The sequence below is a fragment of the Lampetra fluviatilis genome, chromosome 66 (assembly GCF_964198595.1).
Source record: "Lampetra fluviatilis chromosome 66, kcLamFluv1.1, whole genome shotgun sequence".
NCBI classification, from domain to species: Eukaryota; Metazoa; Chordata; class Hyperoartia; order Petromyzontiformes; family Petromyzontidae; genus Lampetra; species Lampetra fluviatilis.
In genome coordinates, this window is record NC_136340.1 from 3,387,061 (window position 1) to 3,414,387 (window position 27,327).

The 27,327-nt window shown below is 57.5% G+C and overlaps 1 protein-coding gene across 1 annotated transcript; it reads right to left on the bottom strand.

Annotated features, from left to right (window-relative positions):
• On the bottom strand, positions 1-26,293 carry LOC144952212 (calcium-binding protein 39-like). The gene is made up of 8 exons (XM_078882623.1): positions 26,066-26,293; positions 16,101-16,265; positions 10,954-11,072; positions 5,658-5,826; positions 3,861-3,920; positions 3,002-3,067; positions 2,126-2,269; positions 1-382 (listed from the first exon to the last, which is right to left on the bottom strand). Exons 1-8 carry the CDS (start codon positions 26,195-26,197, stop codon positions 185-187), a joined length of 1,053 nt encoding a protein of 350 aa, XP_078738749.1. The 5' UTR covers positions 26,198-26,293; the 3' UTR covers positions 1-184.
• Positions 26,294-27,327: the final 1,034 nt, after the last annotated feature.

The following is a 27,327-nucleotide window of genomic DNA, read 5'->3' on the forward strand; positions in this document are numbered from 1 at the left end:
GGTGTGTGTGGTGTGTGTGGTGTGAGTGGTGGTGGGTGGTATGTGTGGTGTGGTGCGGTGTGGTTGTTGTTGTGGTGCGGTGCGGTTCTTGTTGTTGTTGTGGTGCGGTGTGGTTGTTGTTGTTGTTGTTGCGGTGCGGTGCGTTGCGGTGTGTGTGTGTGTGGGTGCCCCCCCCTCGGCTGGGCTACGTGGCGTCTGCAGCGTGTGTGGCGGGGCGCTTGAGGTCGCGGATCTGCTTCACCAGGTAGCTCTTCTCGTCGTGGAACTGCTCGTCCTCGGTGCGCTCCGCCTGGAACGCCGACAGGAACTCCACCAGCTTCGCCTGGTTCTTCAGGAGGATGTCCAGGATGGGCGCAGCTTTGTTCGGGTTCGCCACAAACACCTGGGGCGGGCGCGCAGACGGACGGTCGGACGGACAGACGGGCAGACAGACGGGCAGATAGACAGACAGACGGACGGACGGACGGACAGACGGGCAGACAGACGGGCAGACAGACAGACAGACAGACGGACGGACGGACGGACGGACGGACAGACGGTCAGACAGATGGTCAGACGGTCAGACAGATGGTCAGACGGACAGACGGACGGACGGACAGACAGACAGACAGGCGGTCAGACAGACAGACAGGACAAAGACAAAGACGTGCCAATCCCCCCACCTCCGGCCGCGTGCGTCACGTGTGTGACGTGTGTGTGTGTGTGACGTGTGTGTGTGACGTGTGTGTGTGAGTGTGTGTGTGACGTGTGTGATGTATGTGTGTGTGTGAGTGTGTGTGTGTGACGTGTGTGTGTGACGTGTGTGTGTGTCGTGTGTGAGTGTGTGTGTGAGTGTGTGTGTGTCGTGTGTGAGTGTGTGTGTGAGTGTGTGTGTGAGTGTGTGTGTGACGTGTGTGTGTGACGTGTGTGTGTGTCGTGTGTGAGTGTGTGTGTGAGTGTGTGTTTGAGTGTGTGTGTGAGTGTGCATGTGAGTGTCCGTGTGAGTGTGTGTGTGAGTGTGAGTGTGTGTGTGAGTTTGTGTGTGAGTGTGTGTGTGAGTGTGTGTGTGAGTGTGTGTGTGACGTGTGTGTGTGTGAGTGTGTGTGTGAGTGTGTGTGTGAGTGTGTGTGTGAGTGTGTGTGTGAGTGTGTGTGTGAGTGTGAGTGTGTGTGTGACGTGTGTGTGTGTGAGTGTGTGTGTGAGTGTGTGTGTGAGTGTGTGTGTGACGTGTGTGTGTGTGAGTGTGTGTGTGAGTGTGTGTGTGAGTGTGTGTGTGAGTGTGCGTGTGAGTGTGTGTGTGAGTGTGAGTGTGTGTGTGAGTTTGTGTGTGAGTGTGTGTGTGAGTGTGTGTGTGAGTGTGTGTGTGACGTGTGTGATGTGTGTGAGTTTGTGTGTGAGTGTGTGTGTGAGTGTGTGTGTGAGTGTGTGTGTGAGTGTGTGTGTGAGTGTGTGTGTGACGTGTGTGTGTCGTGTGTGAGTCGTGTGTGAGTGTGTGTGTGAGTGTGTGTGTGACGTGTGTGACGTGTGTGTGTGTGTCGTGTGTGTGTGTCGTGTGTGAGTGTGTGTGTGAGTGTGTGCGTGAGTGTGTGTGTGAGTGTGTGTGTGTGAGTGTGTGTGTGAGTGTGTGTGTGAGTGTGTGTGTGACATGTGTGACTGTGTGTGTGACGTGTGTGTCGTGTGTGAGTGTGTGTGTGCGTGAGTGTGACGTGTGTGTGTGACGTGTGTGAGTGTGCGTGTGTGTGTGACGTGTGTGTGTCGTGTGTGAGTGTGCGTGTGTGTGCGTGAGTGTGACGTGTGTGTGTGACGTGTGTGACGTATGTGTGTGTGTGAGTGTGTGCGTGAGTGCGTGCGTGCGTGTGTGTGTGCGTGCGTGCGCGTGTCGTGAGTGAGTGCGTGTGTGTGTGACGTGTATGTGTGTGTGTGCGTGAGTGAGTGCGTGAGTGAGTGAGTGCGTGTGTGAGTGTGCGTGTGTGCGTGTGTGCGCGTGTGTGCGTGTGTGCGTGTCGTGAGTGAGTGCGTGAGTGAGTGAGTGCGTGAGTGAGTGCGTGCGTGACGCGTGCGTGACGCGTGCGCGTGTATGTGCGTGTGTGTGTGTGCGTGCGCGTGTATGTATGTGCGTGCGTGAGTGAGTGTGTGTGTGCGTCACCTTGAACACGTGGAAAGCCTCGAACTGGATGTTGCGGCTGCTGTCCCTCAGCAGGTTCATCATGAGCTTGAGGTGCTCCGGCTGGCTGATGTAGCGCGTCATCACCGCAAAGTTGTGGCGCTCAAGCAGGAGCTCACCCAGCAGCTAGCGCAGCAAGCGGGACGCGTCACCATCATCATCATCATCATCACCGTCATTATCATCATCATCACCATCATTATCATCACCATCACCACCGTCATCACCACCATCATCACCACCATTATCATCATCATCATCACCATCATCACCATTATCGTCACCACCACCATAATCATCATCATCATCACCGTCATCATCATCACCACCATCATCATCACCATTATCATCATCATCACCACCGTCACATCCATCACCGCCATCACCACTATCATCATCACCACCATCATCATCATCACCGCCATCATCATCACCACCATCATCATCACCATCACCACCATCAACATCAACACCGTCACATCCACCGTCACATCCACATGCCGCACACGTGCATGCAGCACGCATGCAGTGTACGTGTGTGTGTGTCTGTGGCTAAAGCACAGCAAGTTGGCACAGTAGGGGGCACAGGTGGTGCATCAGCCAGTCATCTCGGTCATCTCGGTCAGTCGACCCGTGGCACCTGCTGGGTCTGCCCCGTGACCTCCTGCCAGCGGGCGTTCGACACTTCACGTGGCCTCAAGGTGCACATGGCCTGGCACAAGCGTCGTGGTGACGTCACCGCCACTTAGTGGCGAATGGCGGTTGTTGTTGTTGTTGTATGTGTGTGTGTCACTGTGTGTGTCACTGTGTGTGTGTGTATGTCTGTGTGTGTGTGTGTGTGCATACACAACAACTCACCCTGAGTGACTGCCTCTTGGTCACGTAGTTGTGTGACTGTAGCAGCTTGTCGTACTCCTCAAACACCTGCAGTGACACACGCACAACAAAGACAAAGGTCCCCCATATAGCCTCGGGCTTTCGGGGCAAGTGCTGTTGGTCGCAGCGCCTCCAACTCCTCCTCTGAGCGAGCGGCGATCGCCAGACCGTCGGCGCGTGTCACGTGGTGGTAGAGCAATAGGGAGCCATCCCTTGACCGCACCCGGGCATCGATCAGCCTCACGTTGTAGCTGTGCCAGACGGAGATTCCTCTGGTACAGCCATCACCAACACCACCAGCACAACACCACCAGCACAACAACACCAACACCACAACACCACTACAACCACCACACCAACACCACAACAGCACCACCAACAGCACCACCAACAGCACCACCAACAGCACCACCACCAACAGCACCACCACAACAACACCACCACCACCACCACCACCACAACACCACCACCACAACACCACCACCACAACACCACCACCACCACAACACCACACCACCACAACACCACCATCCCCACCACCACCACACCACCACAACAACACCACCACCACCACAACACCACACCACCACAACACCACCACCACAACACCACCACCCCCACCACCACCACCACAACACCACACCACCACAACACCACCACCACAACACCACCACCCCCACCACCACACCACCACCACAACACCACCACAACACCACCACCACAACACCACCACCACCACAACACCACCACCCCCCCACCACCACACCACCACCACCACAACACCCCACCACCACACCACCACCACCACAACAACACTGTGAGTGGTGGTGGTGGAACTCACCTGGTCGTAGTTCTGCTCCAGAAACTCGGCACACAGAGCCTTGTGTCTCGTCAGCAGGTCCTGCACCCAGCAGCACAACAACAACAACAACGTCAACAACACCGTCGTCAGCGTGACGTCAACAACGTCAACAACAACAACGTCAACAACAACAACGTCAACAACGTCAACAACAACAACGTCAACAACAACAACGTCAACAACAATGTCAACGTCGTCAACAACAACGTCAACAACAACAACAACAATAACGTCAACAACAACGTCAACGTCGTCAGCGTGACGTCAACAACAACAACAACAACGTCAACAACAACAACGTCAACAACAACAACAACGTCAACAACAACGTCAACGTCGTCAGCGTGACGTCAACAACAACGTCAACAACAACGTCAACAACAAAAACAACAACAACAACAACGTCAACAATGTCAACAACAACAACGTCAACAATGTCAACAACAACAACGTCAACAACAAAAACAACAACAACAACGTCAACAACAACGTCAACAACAACAACAAGGCGTCACAGCAGCCCCGACAATCGCACCGGGGGGGTCAGCACGGCCACAGCGGTGGTGGACGTGGTGGTTGTTGTGTTGGTGGTGGTGGTTGTGGTGGTGGTTGTGTTAGTGGTGGTTGTGTTGATGGTGGTTGTGGTGGTGGTTATGGTTATGTGGGTAGTGGTGGTTATGTTGGTGGTAGTGTTGGTGGTGGTTGTGTTGGTGGTGATGGTAAAGGTGGTTATGTTGGTGCTAAAGGTGGTGGTAAAGGTGGTGGTGGTGGTTGTGTTGGTGGTGATGGTAAAGTGGTTATGTTGGTGCTAAAGGTGGTGGTAAAGGTGGTGGTGGTGGTTGTGTTGGTGGTGATGGTAAAGGTGGTTATGTTGGTGCTAAAGGTGGTGGTGGTGGTGGTTGTGTTGGTGGTGATGGTAAAGGTGGTTATGTTGGTGCTAAAGGTGGTGGTAAAGGTGGTGGTGGTGGTGGTTGTGTTGGTGGTGATGGTAAAGGTGGTGGTTATGTTGGGGATGTGGTGGTAGTAGTGGTGGGGGGGTGGTGGTGGTGATGGTGGTGTTGTGGTGGTAGTAAAGGTGGTGGTGGGGCGGGGGTGGTGTTGTGGTGGTGGTGTTGTGGTGGTGTTGTGGTGGTGTTGTGGTGGTAGTAGTGGTGGGGGAATGGTGGTGGTGTGGTGTAGTGGTGGTGGCGGTGGTGATGGTGGTGGTGGCGGAGGTTGTGGTGGTGTTGTGGTGGTGGCGGTGGCGGTGGTGTTGTGGTGGTGTTGTGGTGGTGTTGTGGTGGTGTTGTGGTGGTAGTAGTGGTGGGGGAATGGTGGTGGTGTGGTGTAGTGGTGGTGGCGGTGGTGATGGTGGTGGTTGTGGTGGTGTTGTGGTGGTGGCGGTGGTGCGGTGGTGTTGTGGTGGTGGCGTTGTGGTGGTGGCGGTGGCGGTGGTGTTGTGGTGGCGGTGGTGGTGGTGTTGTGGTGGTGGCGGTGGCGGTGGTGTTGTGGTGGTGGCGTTGTGGTGGCGGCGGTGGCGGTGGTGTTGTTGTGGTGGCGGCGGTGGCGGTGGTGTTGTGGTGGTGGCGTTGTGGTGGCGGCGGTGGCGGTGGTGGCGTTGTGGTGGCGGCGGTGGCGGTGGTGTTGTTGTGGTGGTGTTGTGGTGGTGGCGGTGGCGGTGGTGTTGTGGTGGTGGCGTTGTGGTGGCGGCGGTGGCGGTGGTGGCGTTGTGGTGGCGGCGGTGGCGGTGGTGTTGTTGTGGTGGCGGTGGTGGTGGTGGTTGTGGTGCGTGCCAACCTTGAAGGTGGCGAAGGCGTCGGAGGCGACGTCGAAGGTGGAGACGTCCACGTAGCGGAACAGGCGGAAGAATTGTGGAGAGGCGAACACAGAGCGAGCCAGCGGCTCGTGGCGCACACACTCACGCAGCATGGCGCCTGTGTGCAGGGCGATGTCTACACAGTCGTAGCTACACACACACACACAGACACACACACACACATAGACACACACACACACATAGACACACACACACAGACACACACACATAGACACACACACATAGACACACACTCACGCAGCATGGCGCCTGTGTGCAGGGCGATGTCTACACAGTCGTAGCTACACACACACACACAGACACACACACACACATAGACACACACACACACATAGACACACACACACACAGACACACACACACAGACACACACACATAGACACACACACATAGACACACACTCACGCAGCATGGCGCCTGTGTGCAGGGCGATGTCTACACAGTCGTAGCTACACACACACACACAGACACACACACACACATAGACACACACACACACATAGACACACACACACACAGACACACACACACAGACACACACACATAGACACACACACATAGACACACACTCACGCAGCATGGCGCCTGTGTGCAGGGCGATGTCTACACAGTCGTAGCTACACACACACACACAGACACACACACACACATAGACACACACTCACGCAGCATGGCGCCTGTGTGCAGGGCGATGTCTACACAGTCGTAGCTACACACACACACAGACACACACACACACATAGACACACACTCACGCAGCATGGCGCCTGTGTGCAGGGCGATGTCTACACAGTCGTAGCTACACACACACAGACACACACACACACATAGACACACACTCACGCAGCATGGCGCCTGTGTGCAGGGCGATGTCTACACAGTCGTAGCTACACACACACACACAGACACACACACACACATAGACACACACTCACGCAGCATGGCGCCTGTGTGCAGGGCGATGTCTACACAGTCGTAGCTACACACACACAGACACACACACACACATAGACACACACTCACGCAGCATGGCGCCTGTGTGCAGGGCGATGTCTACACAGTCGTAGCTACACACACACACACAGACACACACACACACATAGACACACACACACACATAGACACACACACACACATAGACACACACTCACGCAGCATGGCGCCTGTGTGCAGGGCGATGTCTACACAGTCGTAGCTACACACACACACACAGACACACACACATAGACACACACACACACATAGACACACTCACGCAGCATGGCGCCTGTGTGCAGGGCGATGTCTACACAGTCGTAGCTACACACACACACACACAGACACACACACATAGACACACACACACACATAGACACACACTCACGCAGCATGGCGCCTGTGTGCAGGGCGATGTCTACACAGTCGTAGCTACACACACACACACAGACACACACACACATAGACACACACTCACGCAGCATGGCGCCTGTGTGCAGGGCGATGTCTACACAGTCGTAGCTACACACACACACACAGACACACACACATAGACACACACACACACATAGACACACACTCACGCAGCATGGCGCCTGTGTGCAGGGCGATGTCTACACAGTCGTAGCTACACACACACACACAGACACACACACATAGACACACACACACACATAGACACACACTCACGCAGCATGGCGCCTGTGTGCAGGGCGATGTCTACACAGTCGTAGCTACACACACACACACAGACACACACACATAGACACACACACACACATAGACACACACTCACGCAGCATGGCGCCTGTGTGCAGGGCGATGTCTACACAGTCGTAGCTACACACACACACACAGACACACACACATAGACACACACACACACATAGACACACACTCACGCAGCATGGCGCCTGTGTGCAGGGCGATGTCTACACAGTCGTAGCTACACACACACAGACACACACACACACAGACACACACTCACGCAGCATGGCGCCTGTGTGCAGGGCGATGTCTACACAGTCGTAGCTACACACACACACACAGACACACACACATAGACACACACACACACATAGACACACACTCACGCAGCATGGCGCCTGTGTGCAGGGCGATGTCTACACAGTCGTAGCTACACACACACACACAGACACACACACATAGACACACACACACACATAGACACACACTCACGCAGCATGGCGCCTGTGTGCAGGGCGATGTCTACACAGTCGTAGCTACACACACACACACAGACACACACACATAGACACACACACACACATAGACACACACTCACGCAGCATGGCGCCTGTGTGCAGGGCGATGTCTACACAGTCGTAGCTACACACACACACACAGACACACACACATAGACACACACACACACATAGACACACACTCACGCAGCATGGCGCCTGTGTGCAGGGCGATGTCTACACAGTCGTAGCTACAACAACAACAACAACCGCCATTCGCCACTAAGTGGCGGTGACGTCACCACGACGCTTGTGCCAGTCGTAGCTACACACACACAGACACACACACACACAGACACACACACACACATAGACACACACTCACGCAGCATGGCGCCTGTGTGCAGGGCGATGTCTACACAGTCGTAGCTACACACACACACACAGACACACACACACACATAGACACACACACACACATAGACACACACTCACGCAGCATGGCGCCTGTGTGCAGGGCGATGTCTACACAGTCGTAGCTACACACACACACACAGACACACACACAGACACACACACACAAACACACACACACATAGACACACACACAGACACACACACACATAGACACACAGACACACACACACACAGACACATACACACACACATAGACACACACACAGACACACAGACACTCACACATAGACATAGACGCACAGACACACACACACACACATAGACACACACACAGACAGACACACACACACATAGACACACACTCACGCAGCATGGCGCCTGTGTGCAGGGCGATGTCTACACAGTCGTAGCTACACACACACACAGACACACACACACATAGACAGACACATAGACACACACACACAGACACACGCACACACACACACACACATAGACACACACTCACGCAGCATGGCGCCTGTGTGCAGGGCGATGTCTACACAGTCATAGCTACACACACACACACACAGTGTACACACACACACATAGACACACACACACACAGACACACAGTGTACACACAGACACACACACACATAGACACACACTCACGCAGCATGGCGCCTGTGTGCAGGGCGATGTCTACACAGTCGTAGCTACACACACACACAGACACACACACATACACACACACACAGACACACACTCACATAGACACACACACACACATAGACACACACTCACGCAGCATGGCGCCTGTGTGCAGGGCGATGTCTACACAGTCGTAGCTACACACACACACATAGACACACACACAGACACACACACACATAGACACACAGACACACTCACACACACACACATAGACACACAGACACATACTCACACATAGACATAGACACACAGACACACACACACACACAGACACACACACACACATAGACACACACACAGACACACAGACACTCACACATAGACATAGACACACAGACGCACACACACACACACACATAGACACACACACAGACACACGCACACACATAGACACACACACACACTCACGCAGCATGGCGCCTGTGTGCAGGGCGATGTCTACACAGTCGTAGCTACACACACACACACACAGACACACACACACAGACACACACACACACAGACACACACACACAGACACAGACACACACACACACACATTGACACACACACACATAGACACACATAGACACACACACACACACACACATAGACACACACAGACACACACACACAGACACACACACACAGACACACACACACAGACACACATACACACACACACAGACACACACACACTCACGCAGCATGGCGCCTGTATGCAGGGCGATGTCTACACAGTCGTAGCTACACACACACACAGACACACACACACATATAGACACACACACACATAGACACACACACACATAGACACACACACACATAGACACACACAGACACACACACACACACATACAGACACACACACACATGGACACACATAGAGACACACACAGAGATACACAGATACATAGAGACCCATAGAGACACCCAGCACAATGTATCTCTAGGAGTCTCTATGTGAGCGGGTGAGTGAGTGAGTGGGCGAGTGAGTGGGCGAGCGAGCGAGCGGGTCAGCGGGCGGGTGAGTGAGCGGGTAAGTGAGCGAGTGAGTGAGCAGGTGAGTGATTGGGTGAATGGAGTGGGCGAGTGAGCGAGCGGGCGAGCGGCCGAGTGAGCGGGCGAGCGAGTGAGTGAGCGAGCGGGCAAGTGGGCGAGTGAGTGAGTGGGTGAGCGAGTGAGCGAGTGAGCGAGTGAGTGAGCGAGCGAGTGAGAGTGAGCGGGTGAGTGAGTGGGCTTGCGAGTGAGTGGGCGAGTGAGCGAGCGGGTGAGTGAGTGAGTGGGCTTGCGAGTGAGTGGGCGAGTGAGCGAGCGGGTGAAAGTGAGCGGGTGAGTGAGCGGGTGAAAGTGAGCGGGTGAGTGAGTGGGCTTGCGAGTGAGTGGGCGAGTGAGCGAGCGGGTGAAAGTGAGCGGGTCAAAGTGAGCGGGTGAGTGAGTGGGTGAGTGAGTGGGTTAGTGAGTGGGTGAGTGAGTGGGTGAGTGAGTGGGCTTGCGAGTGAGTGGGCGAGTGAGCGAGCGGGTGAAAGTGAGCGGGTGAGTGAGTGGGTGAGCGAGTGGGTGAGTGAGTGGGTGAGTGAGTGGGTGAGTGAGTGAGTGAGTGGGCTTGCGAGTGAGCGGGCGAGTGAGCGAGCGAGTGAGAGTGAGCGAGCGAGTGAGAGTGAGCGGGTGAGTGAGTGGGTGAGTGAGTGGGCGAGTGAGCGAGCGGGTGACTGAGCAAGTGAGTGAGCGAGCGGGTGAGCGAGTGAGTGAGCGGGTGAGTGAGCGAGCGGGTGAGCGAGTGAGTGAGCGAGTGAGTGAGCGGGTGAGTGAGCGAATGAGTGAGCGGGTGAGTGAGCGAGCGGGTGAGCGAGTGAGTGAAAGCGAGCGGGTGAGTGAGCAGGCGAGTGAGTGAGTGGGCGGGCGAGCCAGTCAGCGAGCGAGCGAGCGGGTGAGTGAGCGTGCGGGTGAGCGAGCGTGCGAGTGAGCGAGCGTGCGTTCTCACCCGCGCAGCAGGGTGGACAGGAGGTGCGGGCAGGAGCTCACGTAGTCCACCGTGGGGGTGCGCGACCCGACCTGTCGCCGCAGGATGTTGTTGAAGATCTGCGCCACGTCCTTCTTGCCCTGCGATCGCACAAAGACAAAGGTCCCCCGTGTAGCCTCCACACGCCACGTGGGGGGGGGGGGGCAAGTGCCGATCGTGGCGAGCGGCGCGTTGGCCGGCACCACGCCCGCCCACCTTGGTCTCTCCCCGGTGACTTATTTGAGGCCGAGTCGACCTAAGGGAGGCCCTCAGGACCCGGTTCAGGTAATCTCCGTCACCGGTGTTGGCCGTGAGCGGGAGTCGAACTCGGGATGCTGGGTTCATAGTGCGGCGTGTTAAACAGCTTACCACATCATTCACCCAGCCACTCACTCACCCAGCCACTCACTCACCCAGCCACTCACCCAGCCAGCCACTCACCCAGCCAGCCACTCACCCAGCCACTCACCCAGCCAGCCACTCACCCAACCACTCACCCAGCCAGCCACTCACCCAACCACTCACCCAGCCACTCACCCAGCCACTCACTCACCCAGCCACTCACCCAGCCAGCCACTCACCCAGCCACCCACTCACCCACCCAGCCACCCACCCAGCCACCCACTCACCCACTCACCCACCCAGCCACTCACTCACCCAGCCAGCCACTCACCCAGCCACTCACCCAGCCAGCCACTCACTCACCCAGCCACTCACTCACCCAGCCACTCACCCAGCCAGCCACTCACCCAACCACTCACCCAGCCAGCCACTCACCCAGCCAGCCAGCCACTCACCCAGCCAGCCACTCACCCAACCACTCACCCAGCCACTCACCCAGCCACTCACTCACCCAACCACTCACCTAGCCACTCACCCAGCCACTCACTCACCCAGCCACTCACCCAGCCAGCCACTCACCCAGCCACCCACTCACCCACCCAGCCACCCACTCACCCACTCACCCACCCAGCCACTCACTCACCCAGCCACTCACTCACCCAGCCACTCACCCAGCCAGCCACTCACCCAGCCAGCCACTCACCCAGCCACTCACCCAGCCAGCCACTCACCCAACCACTCACCCAGCCACTCACCCAGCCAGCCACTCACCCAGCCAGCCAGCCACTCACCCAGCCAGCCACTCACCCAACCACTCACCCAGCCACTCACCCAGCCACTCACCCAGCCACTCATCCAGCCAGCCACTCACCCAGCCACCCACTCACCCACCCAGCCACTCACTCACCCACTCACCCACCCAGCCACTCACTCACCCAGCCACTCACCCAGCCAGCCACTCACCCAGCCACTCACCCAGCCAGCCACTCACCCAGCCACTCACTCACCTAGCCACTCACCCAGCCAGCCACTCACCCAGCCACTCACCCAGCCAGCCACTCACCCAGCCAGCCAGCCACTCACCCAGCCACCCACCCACCCAGCCACCAACCCAGCCGTTCACCCAGCCACTCACCCAGCCACCCACCCACCCAGCCACCAACCCAGCCACTCACCCACCCACTCACCCACCCAGCCACCAACCCAGCCACTCACCCACCCACTCACCCAGCCACTCACTCACCCACCCAGCCACTCACTCACCCACTCACCCAGCCACTCACTCACCCAGCCAGCCACTCACCCAGCCACTCACCCAGCCAGTCAGCCACTCACCCAGCCACTCACCCAGCCACCAACCCAGCCATTCACCCAGCCACTCACCCAGCCACCCACCCACCCAGCCACCAACCCAGCCAGCCACTCACCCAGCCAGCCAGCCACTCACCCAGCCACCCACCCACCCAGCCACCAACCCAGCCAGCCACTCACCCAGCCAGCCAGCCACTCACCCAGCCACCCACCCACCCAACCACCAACCCAGCCACCAACCCAGCCACTCACCTAGCCACCCACCCACCCAGCCACCAACCCAGCCACTCACCCACCCACTCACTCACCCACCCAGCCACTCGCTCACCCAGCCAGCCACTCACCCAGCCAGCCACTCACCCACCCAGCCAGCCAGCCACTCACCCAGCCACTCACCCAGCCAGCCAGCCACTCACCCAGCCACTCACCCAGCCACCAACCCAGCCAGCCACTCACTCACCCAGCCAGCCAGCCACTCACCCACTCACCCAGCCACTCACTCACTCACTCACTCACCCAGCCACTCACCCAGCCAGCCACTCACTCACCCACTCACCCAGCCACTCACTCACCCACCCAGCCACTCACCCAGCCAGCCACTCACCCACCCAGCCAGCCACTCACCCACCCACTCACCCAGCCACTCACCAACTCACCCAGCCACTCACCCAGCCACCCACCCAGCCACTCACCCAGCCACTCACCCAGCCAGCCACTCACCCAGTCACTCAACCAGCCACCCACCCAGCCACTCACCCACCCACCCACCCACCCAGCCACCCACTCACCCACCCAGCCACCCACTCACTCACCCACCCAGCCACCCACCCACCCACTCACCCACCCAGCCACCCACCCACTCACCCAGCCACCCACCCACCCACCCACTCACCCACCCACCCAGCCACTCACCCACCCACCCACTCACCCACTCACCCACCCACCCAGCCACTCACCCAGCCACTCACCCAGCCACTCACCCACCCAGCCACTCACCCACCCACCCACTCACCCACTCACCCACCCACCCAGCCACCCACCCAGCCACTCACCCAGCCACTCACCCAGCCAGCCACTCACCCAGCCAGCCACTCACCCAGTCACTCAACCAGCCACCCACCCAGCCACTCACCCACCCACCCACTCACCCACCCACCCAGCAACCCACTCACCCACCCAGCCACCCACCCACTCACCCACCCAGCCACCCACCCACTCACCCACCCAGCCACCCACCCACTCACCCACCCAGCCACCCACCCACTCACCCACCCAGCCACCCACCCACTCACCCAGCCACCCACCCACCCAGCCACCCACCCACCCAGCCACTCACCCACCCACCCACTCACCCACCCACCCAGCCACTCACCCACCCACCCAGCCACTCACCCACCCACCCAGCCACTCACCCACCCACCCAGCCACTCACCCACCCACCCAGCCACTCACCCACCCACCCAGCCACTCACCCACCCACCCAGCCACTCACCCACCCACCCAGCCACTCACACACCCACCCACCAACCCACTCACCCACTCACCAACCCACCCACTCACCCGCCCACCCGCCCACTCGCCCACTCACCCACCCACCCATCCACTCACCCACTCACCCACCCAGACACTCACCCACCCACCCACTCACCCACCCACCCACCCACTCACCCAGCCACTCACCCACCCACCCACCCAGCCACTCACTCACCCACCCACCCACTCACCCACCCACCCACTCACCCACCCACCCACCCACTCACACACCCATCCACCCACCCACCCACCCAGCCACTCACCCACCCACCCACCAACTCACCCTGCCACTCACCCACGCACCCACCCACGCACCCACCCACCCACCCACCCACCCACCCACTCACCCACCCACCCACTCACCCACCCACTCACTCACCAACCCACACACCCACTCACTCACCCACTCACCCACCCACTCACCCACCCAGCCACCCACCCACTCACCCACCCAGCCACCCACCCACTCACCCAGCCACCCACCCACCCACCCAGCCACCCACCCACCCAGCCACTCACCCACCCACCCACTCACCCACTCACCCACCCACTCACCCACCCACCCAGCCACTCACCCACCCACCCAGCCACTCACCCACCCACCCAGCCACTCACCCACCCACCCAGCCACTCACCCACCCACCCAGCCACTCACCCACCCACCCAGCCACTCACCCACCCACCCAGCCACTCACCCACCCACCCAGCCACTCACCCACCCACCCAGCCACTCACACACCCACCCACCAACCCACTCACCCACTCACCAACCCACCCACTCACCCGCCCACCCGCCCACTCGCCCACTCACCCACCCACCCATCCACTCACCCACTCACCCACCCAGACACTCACCCACCCACCCACTCACCCACCCACCCACCCACTCACCCAGCCACTCACCCACCCACCCACCCAGCCACTCACTCACCCACCCACCCACTCACCCACCCACCCACTCACCCACCCACCCACCCACCCACTCACACACCCATCCACCCACCCACTCACACACCCACCCACCCACCCACCCACCCACTCACCCACCCACCCACCCACCCACCCAGCCACTCACCCACCCACCCACCAACTCACCCTGCCACTCACCCACGCACCCACCCACGCACCCACCCACCCACCCACCCACTCACCCACCCACCCACCCACTCACCCACCCACTCACTCACCAACCCACACACCCACTCACTCACCCACTCACCCACCCACTCACCCACCCACTCACCCACCAACCCACCCAGCCACTCACCCACCCACCCACTCACCCACCCACCCACTCTCCCACCCACCCACTCTCCCACCCACCCACCCACCCACCCACCCAGCCACTCACCCACCCACCCACCCAGACACTCACCCACCCACCCACCCAGACACTCACCCACCCACCCACTCACCCACCCAGCCACTCACCCACCCACCCACCCAGCCACTCACTCACCCACCCACCCACCCACCCACCCACCCATCCACCCACCCACCCATCCACCCACCCACCCATCCACCCACCCACCCACCCACCCATCCACCCACTCACCCACCCACCCACCCACCCACTCACCCACCCACCCACCCACCAACCCACCCACCCACCCACTCACCCACCCACCCACCCACCCACTCACCCACCCACCCACTCACCCACCCACCAACCCACCCACTCACCCACCCACCCACCCACCCACCCACCCACCCATCCACCCACCCACCCACCCATCCACCCACCCACCCATCCACCCACCCACCCACCCACCCATCCACCCACCCACCCACCCACTCACCCACCCACCCACCCACCCACCAACCCACTCACCCACCCACTCACCCACCCACTCACCCACCCACCCACTCACCCACCCACCCACCCACCCACTCACCCACCCACCCACCCACCCACCCACTCACCCACTCACCCACCCACCCACCTCGAAGTCGATGCGCTGCAGGTTGGCTACGAGCGTGGTGAGCAGGCCGCTGTTGTGCAGCTCCTGGGCAAGGATGGCGACGGCTTCGGCCTGCGGCTCCTTGTCTCCCGCCCCGCACAGAACCTCCTTCATGGCCGACAGGCTACGGGACACCTCCTCCGAGGCCTGCCGGACACAGCCGCCCTGCGGTTAGCCCCCCGCCACCGCGGTCGCCATGGTAACCGTCGCCACGGTGGCCACGGTAACCGTCGCAACGGTCGCCGCGGTCACCGTCGCTACCACCGTCACCACCGTAACCACGATCACCGCAACCAGGATCACCGCCAAGCCGACACCACGATCACCGTGACTACCGCCACCGTCACCACGACCACCGTCGCTACCACCGTCACCACCGCCATCACGACCACCGTCACCACGACCACCGTCACCACCGTCACCACGATCACCATCGCTACCACCATCACCACGATCACCGTGACTACCGCCACCGTCACCACGACCACCGTCACCACGACCACCATCGCTACCACCGTCACCACCGCCATCACGACCACCGTCACCACGACCACCGTCACCACCGTCACCACGACCACCATCGCTACCACCATCACCACGATCACCGTGACTACCGCCACCGCCATCACGATCACCGTCACCACGACCACCGTCACCACGATCACCACCATCGCTACCACCGTCACCACCATCACCACGACCACCATCACCACCGTCACCACGACCACCATCGCGACCATCACCACCACCACCACCAAAAGTCTGCGCCGACACCGCTCCCGATTCCACCACCGATCGTTGGGTTAGTTGTGCCGTGTGCCGTGTTGTGGGTTAGGCCACTCGGTGGCGATCCGGTGACGATCCGGTGACGACTTCTGTTCGTTCGCTTGTCCGTAAGAACCCTCCACCACCCGACGGGCCCCGTGTCACGTGACCATAGCCCCTCCCCCCTCCCCGCCCGGGGGGGGAGGGGGGGGTTGTGACGTCACGACGCCCGCATTGCCCAAGCCTCGTGCGTGGAGCCCTCGTTAGAGGGGGCGGGGGGGGGGGGTGTGGGGGGGTGTGGGGGGGGTGGGGGGTGTGGGGGGTGTGGGGGAGTGGGGGGTGGGGGGGGGTGTGTGGGGGGAGCGGTTCCCCGGTATCCGTAGCGCGCTGCGGTAATTCCACTACAAAGATCCCCCGTGTAGCCTTCAACGGACTGCAGGGCCAAGTGCTGTTAGTAGCGAGTAGCAGCAGTGCCTATGAAGGCTGCCACGGTGGTACACGAGGGGGTGGGTGGGTGGCCGGCACCACGCCCGGCCACCTTTGTCTCCCCAGTGGCGATGTTCACTACTACACACCGCACCGGGTACTCGTTTGAGGCCGAGTCGACCTAGGGGGAGGCCCCAGGGCCGGTTCAGATAATCGTCACCGGCGCTGGCGTTGGCCGTGGCCAGGAAATCGAACTTGGGCCGCCGGATTCGTAGCGCAGCGCGCTCACCGCTGCACCACCGCTCCCCACACACAACAACAACAACCGCCATTCGCCACTAAGTGGCGGTGATGTCGCCACGGCGCTTGTGCCAGGCTAGGTGCACTTTGCAGCCACGTGAAGTGTCGAACGCCCTCTTGCAGGAGGTCACGGGGCAGACTCTGTGGGTCTCTATGGTTCTATACGAGTCTCTGCATCTCTGTGGGTCTCTGCGGGTCTCTATGATGCACCACCTGTGCCCCCTACTGTGCCAACTTGCTGTGCTTTATCCACCCGGCGCTCCGCTCGTTGTTGTGAGCGTCGCTCCTCCGCCCTCCGTTATTGTTGGAGGGCGACTGCCTCCAACTGCCCAGTAGCGTCCTTCACGAGCCTCCTCCACAGAGGCCGATCTTGACACTGCTGGTACCAGTCATCGGCAAGTCCACTCAGCTCCACGTCCTCCTGTACCACGTCACTCCATCTCTTCTCCAGCCCGTGTGGTGCCCGTTTAGCCCCCTCGATCCGGCCAAACAAAAGCTGTTTAGGCATGCGGTGGTTGGGCAAGCGGGCGACATGACCCAGCCAACGCAGCCTTGCCTGCCGGAGGAGCTCACCGTTGGGACTGTGTCCAGATCTTTCGAGGAATTGTGAGCTCCTCACACAATCCAGCCTGCAGGTTAAACCCAAGATGGATTGTAGGCAAGCCAGCCTGGATGTTTCCAACCAACAAAGATGTTCCATTAGGAGGGTCCACGTTTCGCAAGCGTAGAGAAGAGAGGGCATGACCGTGGCCGAGAAGACCTGAAGCTTCGTGCGGAGCGACAGACCAGGTAGCTTCCACACAGCGTTACGCCGCCAATGAAAAGATATTGCCGCTCGACTGATTCGGAGTGAGACCTCTGCTGCTAAACCGGAGACCATCATGAGCACACTGCCCAGCTATGTGAAACTCTCCACTCCCTCCACTACTACCTCATCACCAATTAGGAGTTGTGAGGGTTAAGTGTGGGATGGCAAAAAATACCCAGGCAGGTGCTTCGTTTTGGTGGGGCTGATGGTAAGGCCCCATCTCTTAGTGGCACGTTCCAGGTTCAGCAGCAGTGCTTCCAACTCCTCCTCTGAGTGAGCAGCAATTACCAGATCATCGGCATACATGACATGGTTGAGCAATAGGGAGCCATCCCTTGACCGTACCCGGGCATCGATCAGCCTCCCATCGTATTTGTACTAGATGGAGATTCGTCTAGTACAGCCAAGGAAGGCTTCTTGAACTACGTAGTAAAAAAAAAGTTAAATAATGTGGGAGCCAGAGGACATCCCTGTCGCACCCCAAGGTGTACAGGGAATGGCTCCGACTCCCGGCCACGTAGTTTTACCCGGGCCCGCTCACCATCATGAAGGTCCTTAATGATCGTGAGCAGAGGGTCAGGGACTCCAAAAGCACGAAGAACAACCCAGAGCCCAGGCCTACTGATGGTATCATAGGCCTTGACCAGGTCAATAAAGCAGAGATGTAGGTCTTGTTGGAATTTCCTACACCTCTGCTGTAGGAGACGGACAGAGAATATAGCATCTGTGCAGGACCGCCCTTTCCTGAAACCACCCTGGCCTGAAACCGCATTGGGGCTCCGCAAGCCTCTCCTCAGCGTGCCTAGCAAGGCGATGTTGAATAATCCTTGCAAGGACCTTTCCCAGCACACTGAGGAGTGAGATGCCCCTGTAGTTGTTACAGTCTGTGCGCTCCCCCTTCTTAAAGAGGGGGACCACCAGGACATCCTTCCAATCCTGTGGAACCCATCCAGTGGTCCAGACTGTTGTTATGATGTCATGTAGGGCAGTCTGTGCACAAACGCCACCCTCCCTCAGCATTTCGCCTGGGAGATCATCTCTGCCCGGTGCCTTTCCTGGTCTCAGACTCTAGATCGCCTTCAGTCCTTTCTCAACAGATGGCACTTCAGGCACCCACTCACCAGTGTCATCCCCACTTTGCTAGATTATATTTTCTGGGCTGAGGGATTTTCCCTCTCCCAAAACCTCACAGAAATGCTCAGCAAATCTGCAAACCTGTTCCTGGGGGTCGGAGATCGAATCACCTTTGTTTCCCCTAAGAATGGTGATAGGCGTGTCACTGCAAGTCAATTTTTTTAAGGATTTAAAGAGTGATTCGTGAAAATTAGCTCTGTGAGGCACACTCCATCTCCTCAGCAACCCGCGACCACCACCCATCCTTGCAGCACCTTACGGCTCTCCGAACCTCCGAACGAAGGCTGCGATAAACCTCCTCATTCTCGTGGGATGCTGTAGACGATGAGAGTGGGCCTGTTGCTTTTTCTCAGCCAGCCGGAACACCTCCTCTGTCAGCCAGGGTCTCTGGGGAGGTCTGGACCGTGTACCCAAAGCAGCCATTGCAGCTACCTGAGTCACAGTCCTAAATCTCGCCCATTTACCCTCGACATCTGGAGGAGTGGGGGACGATGTCAACCCCAGCCGCAAGCGATGATGAAATTTTGGCTTGCAACTTTCATCAGCTAGCTGAGATCAGGCCACTATGGGTTTGAATGGGGTCCTTGATGGACATTCACCACCGGAGTGGAAAAATGGCAGGCGCATCTTACAGATGACAAGCCGATGGTCAGTGGGCAGATCAGCTCCACGGTAGGTCTTGGTGTCAAGGACATGGGCCCGCATCCGCTGTTCCGTCACTATATAATCCAGCAGATGTTCTTGCTTGGACCCGGTGTGCATCCATGATGTTGTGTGGATGCGCCGATGCCGGAACAGCGTGTTGGTAATAACAAGCCCATGGGCTGCACAAAAGTCTAGCAGCCTCCTACCGTTGTTATTGAGCTGATCTGGCCCATGCCTTCCAATCACTCCAGACCAGGTGCCAGCATCATGACCAACTCGGTCATTAAAGTCACCCAACAAGATGACTGTCCCGAGGGGCCACTTCAGCTCACACCTGTGACAGGAGGTCATAGAAGGCATCTGACTCATCAGACTTGCCTGCACCCCTCCACTAAAGTTCATCTTCGGTGGGGGCGTAAGCAACCACCACCATTCCTCATCTCCCGTAGACTGGGAGGCAAGCCCACAGTCGCCTGGGGCTTACAGCTTCCCACACCTCACCGCCACGCTCCCATGACCCCTTCATTCTCTTGTTCAGAAGAAGAGCCACACCCTGTTGTTTGGCAGTCTCCTGCCCCGAGCAGAGGACTGTCCACCCCTCATGGTGCCAGGAGCCAGAGCCGGTCCACTGGACCTCCATAATACCGCAGAGATCCAGGCAGTACCGGTCCAGCTCCCGACAGAGGAGTGGCAGCCTCTCCTCCGCAGCGAGCGTTCGAACATTCCACGTGGCCACTCACAGTGGCTTTTTTGTTGTTTCTGGAGGAACCCCGAGGGTAAAGATTCAGTCTCCTGGCTCTGCCAAATGGGGTTTTGCCCAAGCGTCGTTTGATATTTAATTCATGGTTTCGTGGTAATTAATTGAGGGTGGAGGTGTTACCAGCCCCTCGCACCCGTCCAGAGCACACCGACACACACACACTGACACAGACAAAGATCCCCCGTATAGCCTTAACAGACTGTAGGGGCAAGTGCTGTTAGCGAGCACCTATGAAGGCCGCAACGGCACACGAGGGGGTGGGTGGCCAGCACAACGCCCGACAGCCTTTGTCTCCCCAGTGGCACAATGTTTACTACACCGCACCAGGTACTCATTTGAGGCCGAGCCGACCTAGGGGAGGCCCAGGACCGGTTCAGATCATCGTCGCCGTTGGTGTTGGCCGTGAGCGGGAATATCGAACTCGTGTCGCCGGGTTCGTAGCGCGGCGCGGCGCTAACCGCTACACTACCGCTCCCCACACACACACACACACAGACACACGCACAGACACACACACACAGACACACGCACAGACACACACACACAGACACGCGGGGAATTTGGCATTAACCGAGGCTGCTGAGGCTCCACTGCCCCCGCCGACTCCGCTGAACGCCCTGAGCTCCGCCGAATCTTTGCCGGGCTTCAGCGACGGTCTCTTGGCCCACAGCCTCCTGCTGCTGTGCGCCTCTGGAGGGTGGCTCTCGCTCCGCAGGTTCGGAATGGAGTGTCTGAAGAAGCGATTCGCCGAGTGATGCTGCTGCTGCTGCTGCTGCTCTTGCTTCTCCTGCTTCTGCTGCTGCTGCTGCTGATGATCCTCTTTGTAATGCTGCTGCTGCTGCTGCTGCTGAAGATGCTGCTGATGCTGCTGCTGTTGTTGTTTCTGAGCGGCAGCGTGGATGCTAAAAAGCGCTGGCGAGCTGTAGGAGTGCGGGAGACCGGCGGGAACCGGCTGCCGAGAGGAGGAGGAGGAGGGGTTTTGGCGGAGAACGGGTCGGGAGGTTTGGGAGAGGGACGTTACGCGCGGGAAGACGCGGAACGACGGTGGCGAGACGTTAACGACCTCACCTGGTACGCGGAGGGTCGTGCGTGTTACATCCCGAACCCCTGACGATGCCTGCTGCTGTATTTGGCGAGATGTTAACTACCTCGCCTGGTACGCGGGAGGTCGTGGGTTCGATCCCGAACCCCTGACGATGCCTGCTGCTGTATTTGGCGAGATGTTAACTACCTCGCCTGGTACGCGGGAGGTCGTGGGTTCGATCCCGACCCTGACGATGCCTGTATTTGGTGAGATGTTGACTACCTCGCCTGGTACGCGGGAGGTCGTGGGTTCGATCCCGACCCTGACGATGCCTGTATTTGGTGAGATGTTGACTACCTCGCCTGGTACGCGGGAGGTCGTGGGTTCGATCCCGACCCTGACGATGCCTGTATTTGGCGAGTTGTTAACTACCTCGCCTGGTACGCGGGAGGTCGTGGGTTCGATCCCGACCCTGACGATGCCTGCTGTATTTGGCGAGATGTTAACTACCTCGCCTGGTACGCGGGAGGTCGTGGGTTCGATCCCGACCCTGACGATGCCTGTATTTGGCGAGTTGTTAACTACCTCGCCTGGTACGCGGGAGGTCGTGGGTTCGATCCCGACCCTGACGATGCCTGTATTTGGTGAGATGTTGACTACCTCGCCTGGTACGCGGGAGGTCGTGGGTTCGATCCCGACCCTGACGATGCCTGTATTTGGCGAGATGTTAACTACCTCGCCTGGTACGCGGGAGGTCGTGGGTTCGATCCCGACCCTGACGATGCCTGTATTTGGCGAGTTGTTAACTACCTCGCCTGGTACGCGGGAGGTCGTGGGTTCGATCCCGACCCTGACGATGCCTGTATTTGGTGAGATGTTGACTACCTCACCTGGTACGCGGGAGGTCGTGGGTTCGATCCCGACCCTGACGATGCCTGTATTTGGCGAGATGTTAACTACCTCGCCTGGTACGCGGGAGGTCGTGGGTTCGATCCCGACCCTGACGATGCCTGTATTTGGCGAGTTGTTAACTACCTCGCCTGGTACGCGGGAGGTCGTGGGTTCAATCCCGACCCTGACGATGCCTGTATTTGGCGAGTTGTTAACTACCTCGCCTGGTACGCGGGAGGTCGTGGGTTCGATCCCGACCCTGACGATGCCTGTATTTGGCGAGATGTTAACTACCTCGCCTGGTACGCGGGAGGTCGTGGGTTCGATCCCGACCCTGACGATGCCTGTATTTGGTGAGATGTTGACTACCTCGCCTGGTACGCGGGAGGTCGTGGGTTCGATCCCGACCGTGACGATGCCTGCTGCTGTATTTGTAAAGATGTTGACTACCTCGCCTGGTGTATAGGAGGTCGTGGGTTCGATCCCGACCGTGACGATGCCTGCTGCTGCTGTAGATGTGGAGTCTACGTCTCTCTCTCTCTCATCATCATCACGGTGGCTAGGAGATGTTGACTACCTCGCCTGGTACACAGGAGGTCGTGGGTTCGATCCCGACCCTGACGCCTGCTGCTGCTGCTGTATATTTGGAGTTTGCGTGTCTCTCTCTCATCATCATCACCACGGTGGCTGGGAGATGTTGACTACCTCGCCTGGTGCACAGGGGGTCGTGGGTTTGATCCCGACCCTGACGCCTGCTGTATAATTGGAGTTTGCGTGTCTCTCTCTCTCTCTCTCTCCCCGTGGTCGCGTGGATTTTTCTCCGGGTCCTCTGGTTTTTCCCTCCACGTTTTAAATCGACGTCGCGCGTTTATATACAGCATGTGGCTGCTGTGGGGCTATGTGGGTCTCTGTGGGTCTCTGTGGGTCTCTGTGGGTCTCTGTGGATCTCTGTGGGTCTCTGTGGTTCTATACGAGTCTCTATGGGTCTCTGTGAGCATGTAGAATCACGCGTTTAGGGTATTTGGCTGCATTAAATTTCCACGTGATGACGATGACGACGACGACGATGATGACGACGATGTTGATGACGACGACAATGACGATGATGACGATGATGATGACGACGATGACGACGAATTTGACGATGATGACGATGACGACGATGACAACGATGACGACGATGACGACGACGATGACGATGACGATGACGATGACGATGATGATGATGACGATGATGACGATGATGACGATGATGACGATGATGATGACGACGACGATGACGATGATGGCGACGACGATGACAACGATGACGACGATGATGATGATGACGATGATGATGACGATGATGATGACGATGACGATGATGACGACGATGACGATGACGACGATGACGATGACGACGATGATGAGAAGCCGTCACGCCGTTGAGCCGTCATCTGCGACGAGTCATCTGTCGCTTCTGAATGGAGCTACGCAAGCCCAGTGGGGATCTCACGGCTGGCAAAATGAAAACAAACTTCTTCTTGGTTCTTTCGGTAAAGTCACGTAGAAGGGAAGTAATAAAATAATAAAAATAAAACATAATAAAATAAATAAAATAAGAGAATTATTTTATTTTATTATGTTTTATTTGTATTATTTTATTACTTCCCTTCTACGTGACTTTACCGAAAGAACCAAGAAGATGAATCCCTGCAGTCACGAAAGCCTTAAATCGAAATGAAAACAAACTGTTTGGTTTTAATCGTTTAAATAGATTGAGCACGTAAACTTGAAAGCAGATCGCGCGAGAACAGATGTCGTGTCGTAACCCTCCACCACCCGACAGAGCCAGCAAGGTTTGTCACGCAAACAACGCGCCAATTAGATACTAGTGTAGTGTGTAGTGTAGTGTGTAGTGTAGTGTGTAGTGTAGTGTGTAGTGTAGTGTGTAGTGTAGTGTAGTGTGTAGTGTAGTGTGTAGTGTAGTGTGTAGTGTATAGTGTGTAGTGTATAGTGTGTAGTGTATAGTGTAGTGTATAGTGTAGTGTATAGTGTAGTGTATAGTGTAGTGTGTATAGTGTAGTGTGTATAGTGTAATGTGTAGTGTATAGTGTGTAGTGTAGTGTATAGTGTAATGTATAGTATAGTGTAGTGTGTAGTGTAGTGTCTAAGGTAGTGTATAGTGTAGTGAATAGTGTAGTGTATAGTGTAGTGTATAGTGTAGTGTATAGTGTAGTGTATAGTAGTGTAGTGTACAGTGTAGTGTATAGTGTAGTGAATAGTGTAGTGTATAGTAGTGTAGTGTATAGTGTAGTGTATAGTGTAGTGTGTAGTGTGTAGTGTATAGTGTAGTGTATAGTAGTGTAGTGTATAGTAGTGTAGTGTACAGTGTAGTGTATAGTGTAGTGTATAGTGTAGTGTAGTGTATAGTAGTGTAGTGTATAGTAGTGTAGTGTACAGTGTAGTGTATAATGTAGTGTATAGTGTAGTGTATAGTGTAGTGTGTAGTGTATAATGTAGTGTATAGTGTAGTGTGTAGTGTAGTGTGTAGTGTATGGTGTAGTGTATAGTGTAGTGAATAGTGTAGTGAATAGTGTAGTGTATAGTAGTGTAGTGAATAGTGTAGTGTATAGTAGTGTAGTGTATAGTAGTGTGTAGTGAATAGTGTAGTGTATAGTGTAGTGTATAGTGTAGTGTGCAGTGTACTACTTCAGCCCACCGGTGTGTTGGGAGAGTAAATTTCTGCAATCACATTCAGCATCATCAGGCGCTTTGCCCGATTAATAATATCGGTCGCGAAAGCCCAACGTGTTCAACCAATCATCACACACACTAACACACTCACACTCTAACACACACTTACACTCACACTCTAACACACACCAACACACTCTCACACACGACGATGACGATGACGACGATGACGACGATGACGATGATGACGACGATGATGACGACGACGATGATGATGACGATGACGACGATGACGACGATGACGACGATGACGATGATGACGATGATGACGACGATGATGACGACGACGATGATGATGACGACGATGATGACGATGACGACGATGACGACGATGACGACGATGACGATGACGACGACGACGACGACGACGACGACGACGACGACAACAACAACAACAACAACGCGGAGGGTGAGCAGCAGGGTGAGTGGCAGGGCGTCAAGGCGACATGGCGACTCACCTTCTCAGTCTTCTTGTCCTGCTCCTGCTGCTGCTGCTGCTGCTGCGCCGTCTCCAGCAGGGCGAGGTTCTCCCGGAGCGTGCGCACAATGTCCACGGGGGACTTGTGGGACTTGGAAAACGAGAACGGCATTGCTGCTCACCCGCTCGCTCGCCCGCCCGCCCGCTCGCTCACTCAACCACTCAACCACTCGCTCGCCCGCCCGCTCACCCAACCACTCAACCACTCACTCACTCAACCACTCACTCACTCACTCACCCACTCAACCACCCACTCACCCACCTACCTACCCACCCACTCACCCACCCACTCACTCACCCACTCACCCACTCACTCACCCACTCACTCACCCACTCACCCACTCACTCACCCACTCAACCACTCACTCACCCACTCACTTACTCACCCACCCACTCACCCACTCACTCACCCACTCACTCACCCACTCACCCACCCACCGTCTCACTCACTCCCCCACGCGCTACTCCGTCTCTCTCTCCCTCGCTCAGTTGGTTGCCGGGGTTGGTTGCCGGGGCTGGTTGCCGGGGCTGGTTGCCGGGGTTGGTTGCCGGGGTTGGTTGCCGGGGCTGGTTGCCGGGGTTGGTTGCCGGGGCTGGTTGCCGGGGCTGGTTGCCGGGGTTGGTTGCCGGGGTTGGTTGCCGGGGTTGGTTGCTGCAGTTGGTTGCTACAGTTGGTTGCTACGGTTGGTTGCTGGGGTTGGTTGCTATGGCTGGTTGCTATGGCTGGTTGCTACGGTTGGATGCTACAGTTGGTTGCTACAATTGGTTGCTGGGGTTGGTTGCTATGGCTGGTTGCTATGGCTGGTTGTTACGGCTGGTTGCTACGGTTGGTTGCTGTGGTTGGTTTCCTGCAGTTAGTTGCTACAGTTGGTTGCTACAGTTGGTTGCTACAGTTGGTTGCTGGGGTTGGTTGCTATGGCTGGTTGCTACGGCTGGTTGCTACGGCTGGTTGCTACGGTTGGTTGCTATGGCTGGTTGCTGTGGCTGGTTTCCTGCAGTTGGTTGCTGCAGTTGGTTGCTACGGTTGGCTGCTGGGGTTGGTTGCTATGGTTAGTTGCTACGGTTGGTTGCTATGGTTGGTTGCTAGGTTGGTTGCTAGGTTGGTTGCTAGGTTGGTTGCTAGGTTGGTTGCTAGGTTGGTTGCTAGGTTGGTTGCTACGGTTGGTTGCGACGGTTGGTTGCTAGGTTGGTTGCTAGGTTGGTTGCTAGGTTGGTTGCTACGGTTGGTTGCTACGGTTGGTT

Coding starts and splice junctions, on each gene's coding strand:
- LOC144952212 (XM_078882623.1), bottom strand. CDS start 26,197: ATGCCGTTCTCGTTTTCCAAGTCCCACAAGTCCCCCGTGGACATTGTG. Junction 3,921..5,657: donor ACGCCTTCGCCACCTTCAAG/GTTGGCACGCAC, acceptor TGCTGGGTGCAG/GACCTGCTGACGAGACACAA. Junction 383..2,125: donor AGGCTTTCCACGTGTTCAAG/GTGACGCACACA, acceptor CGCCCGCCCCAG/GTGTTTGTGGCGAACCCGAA.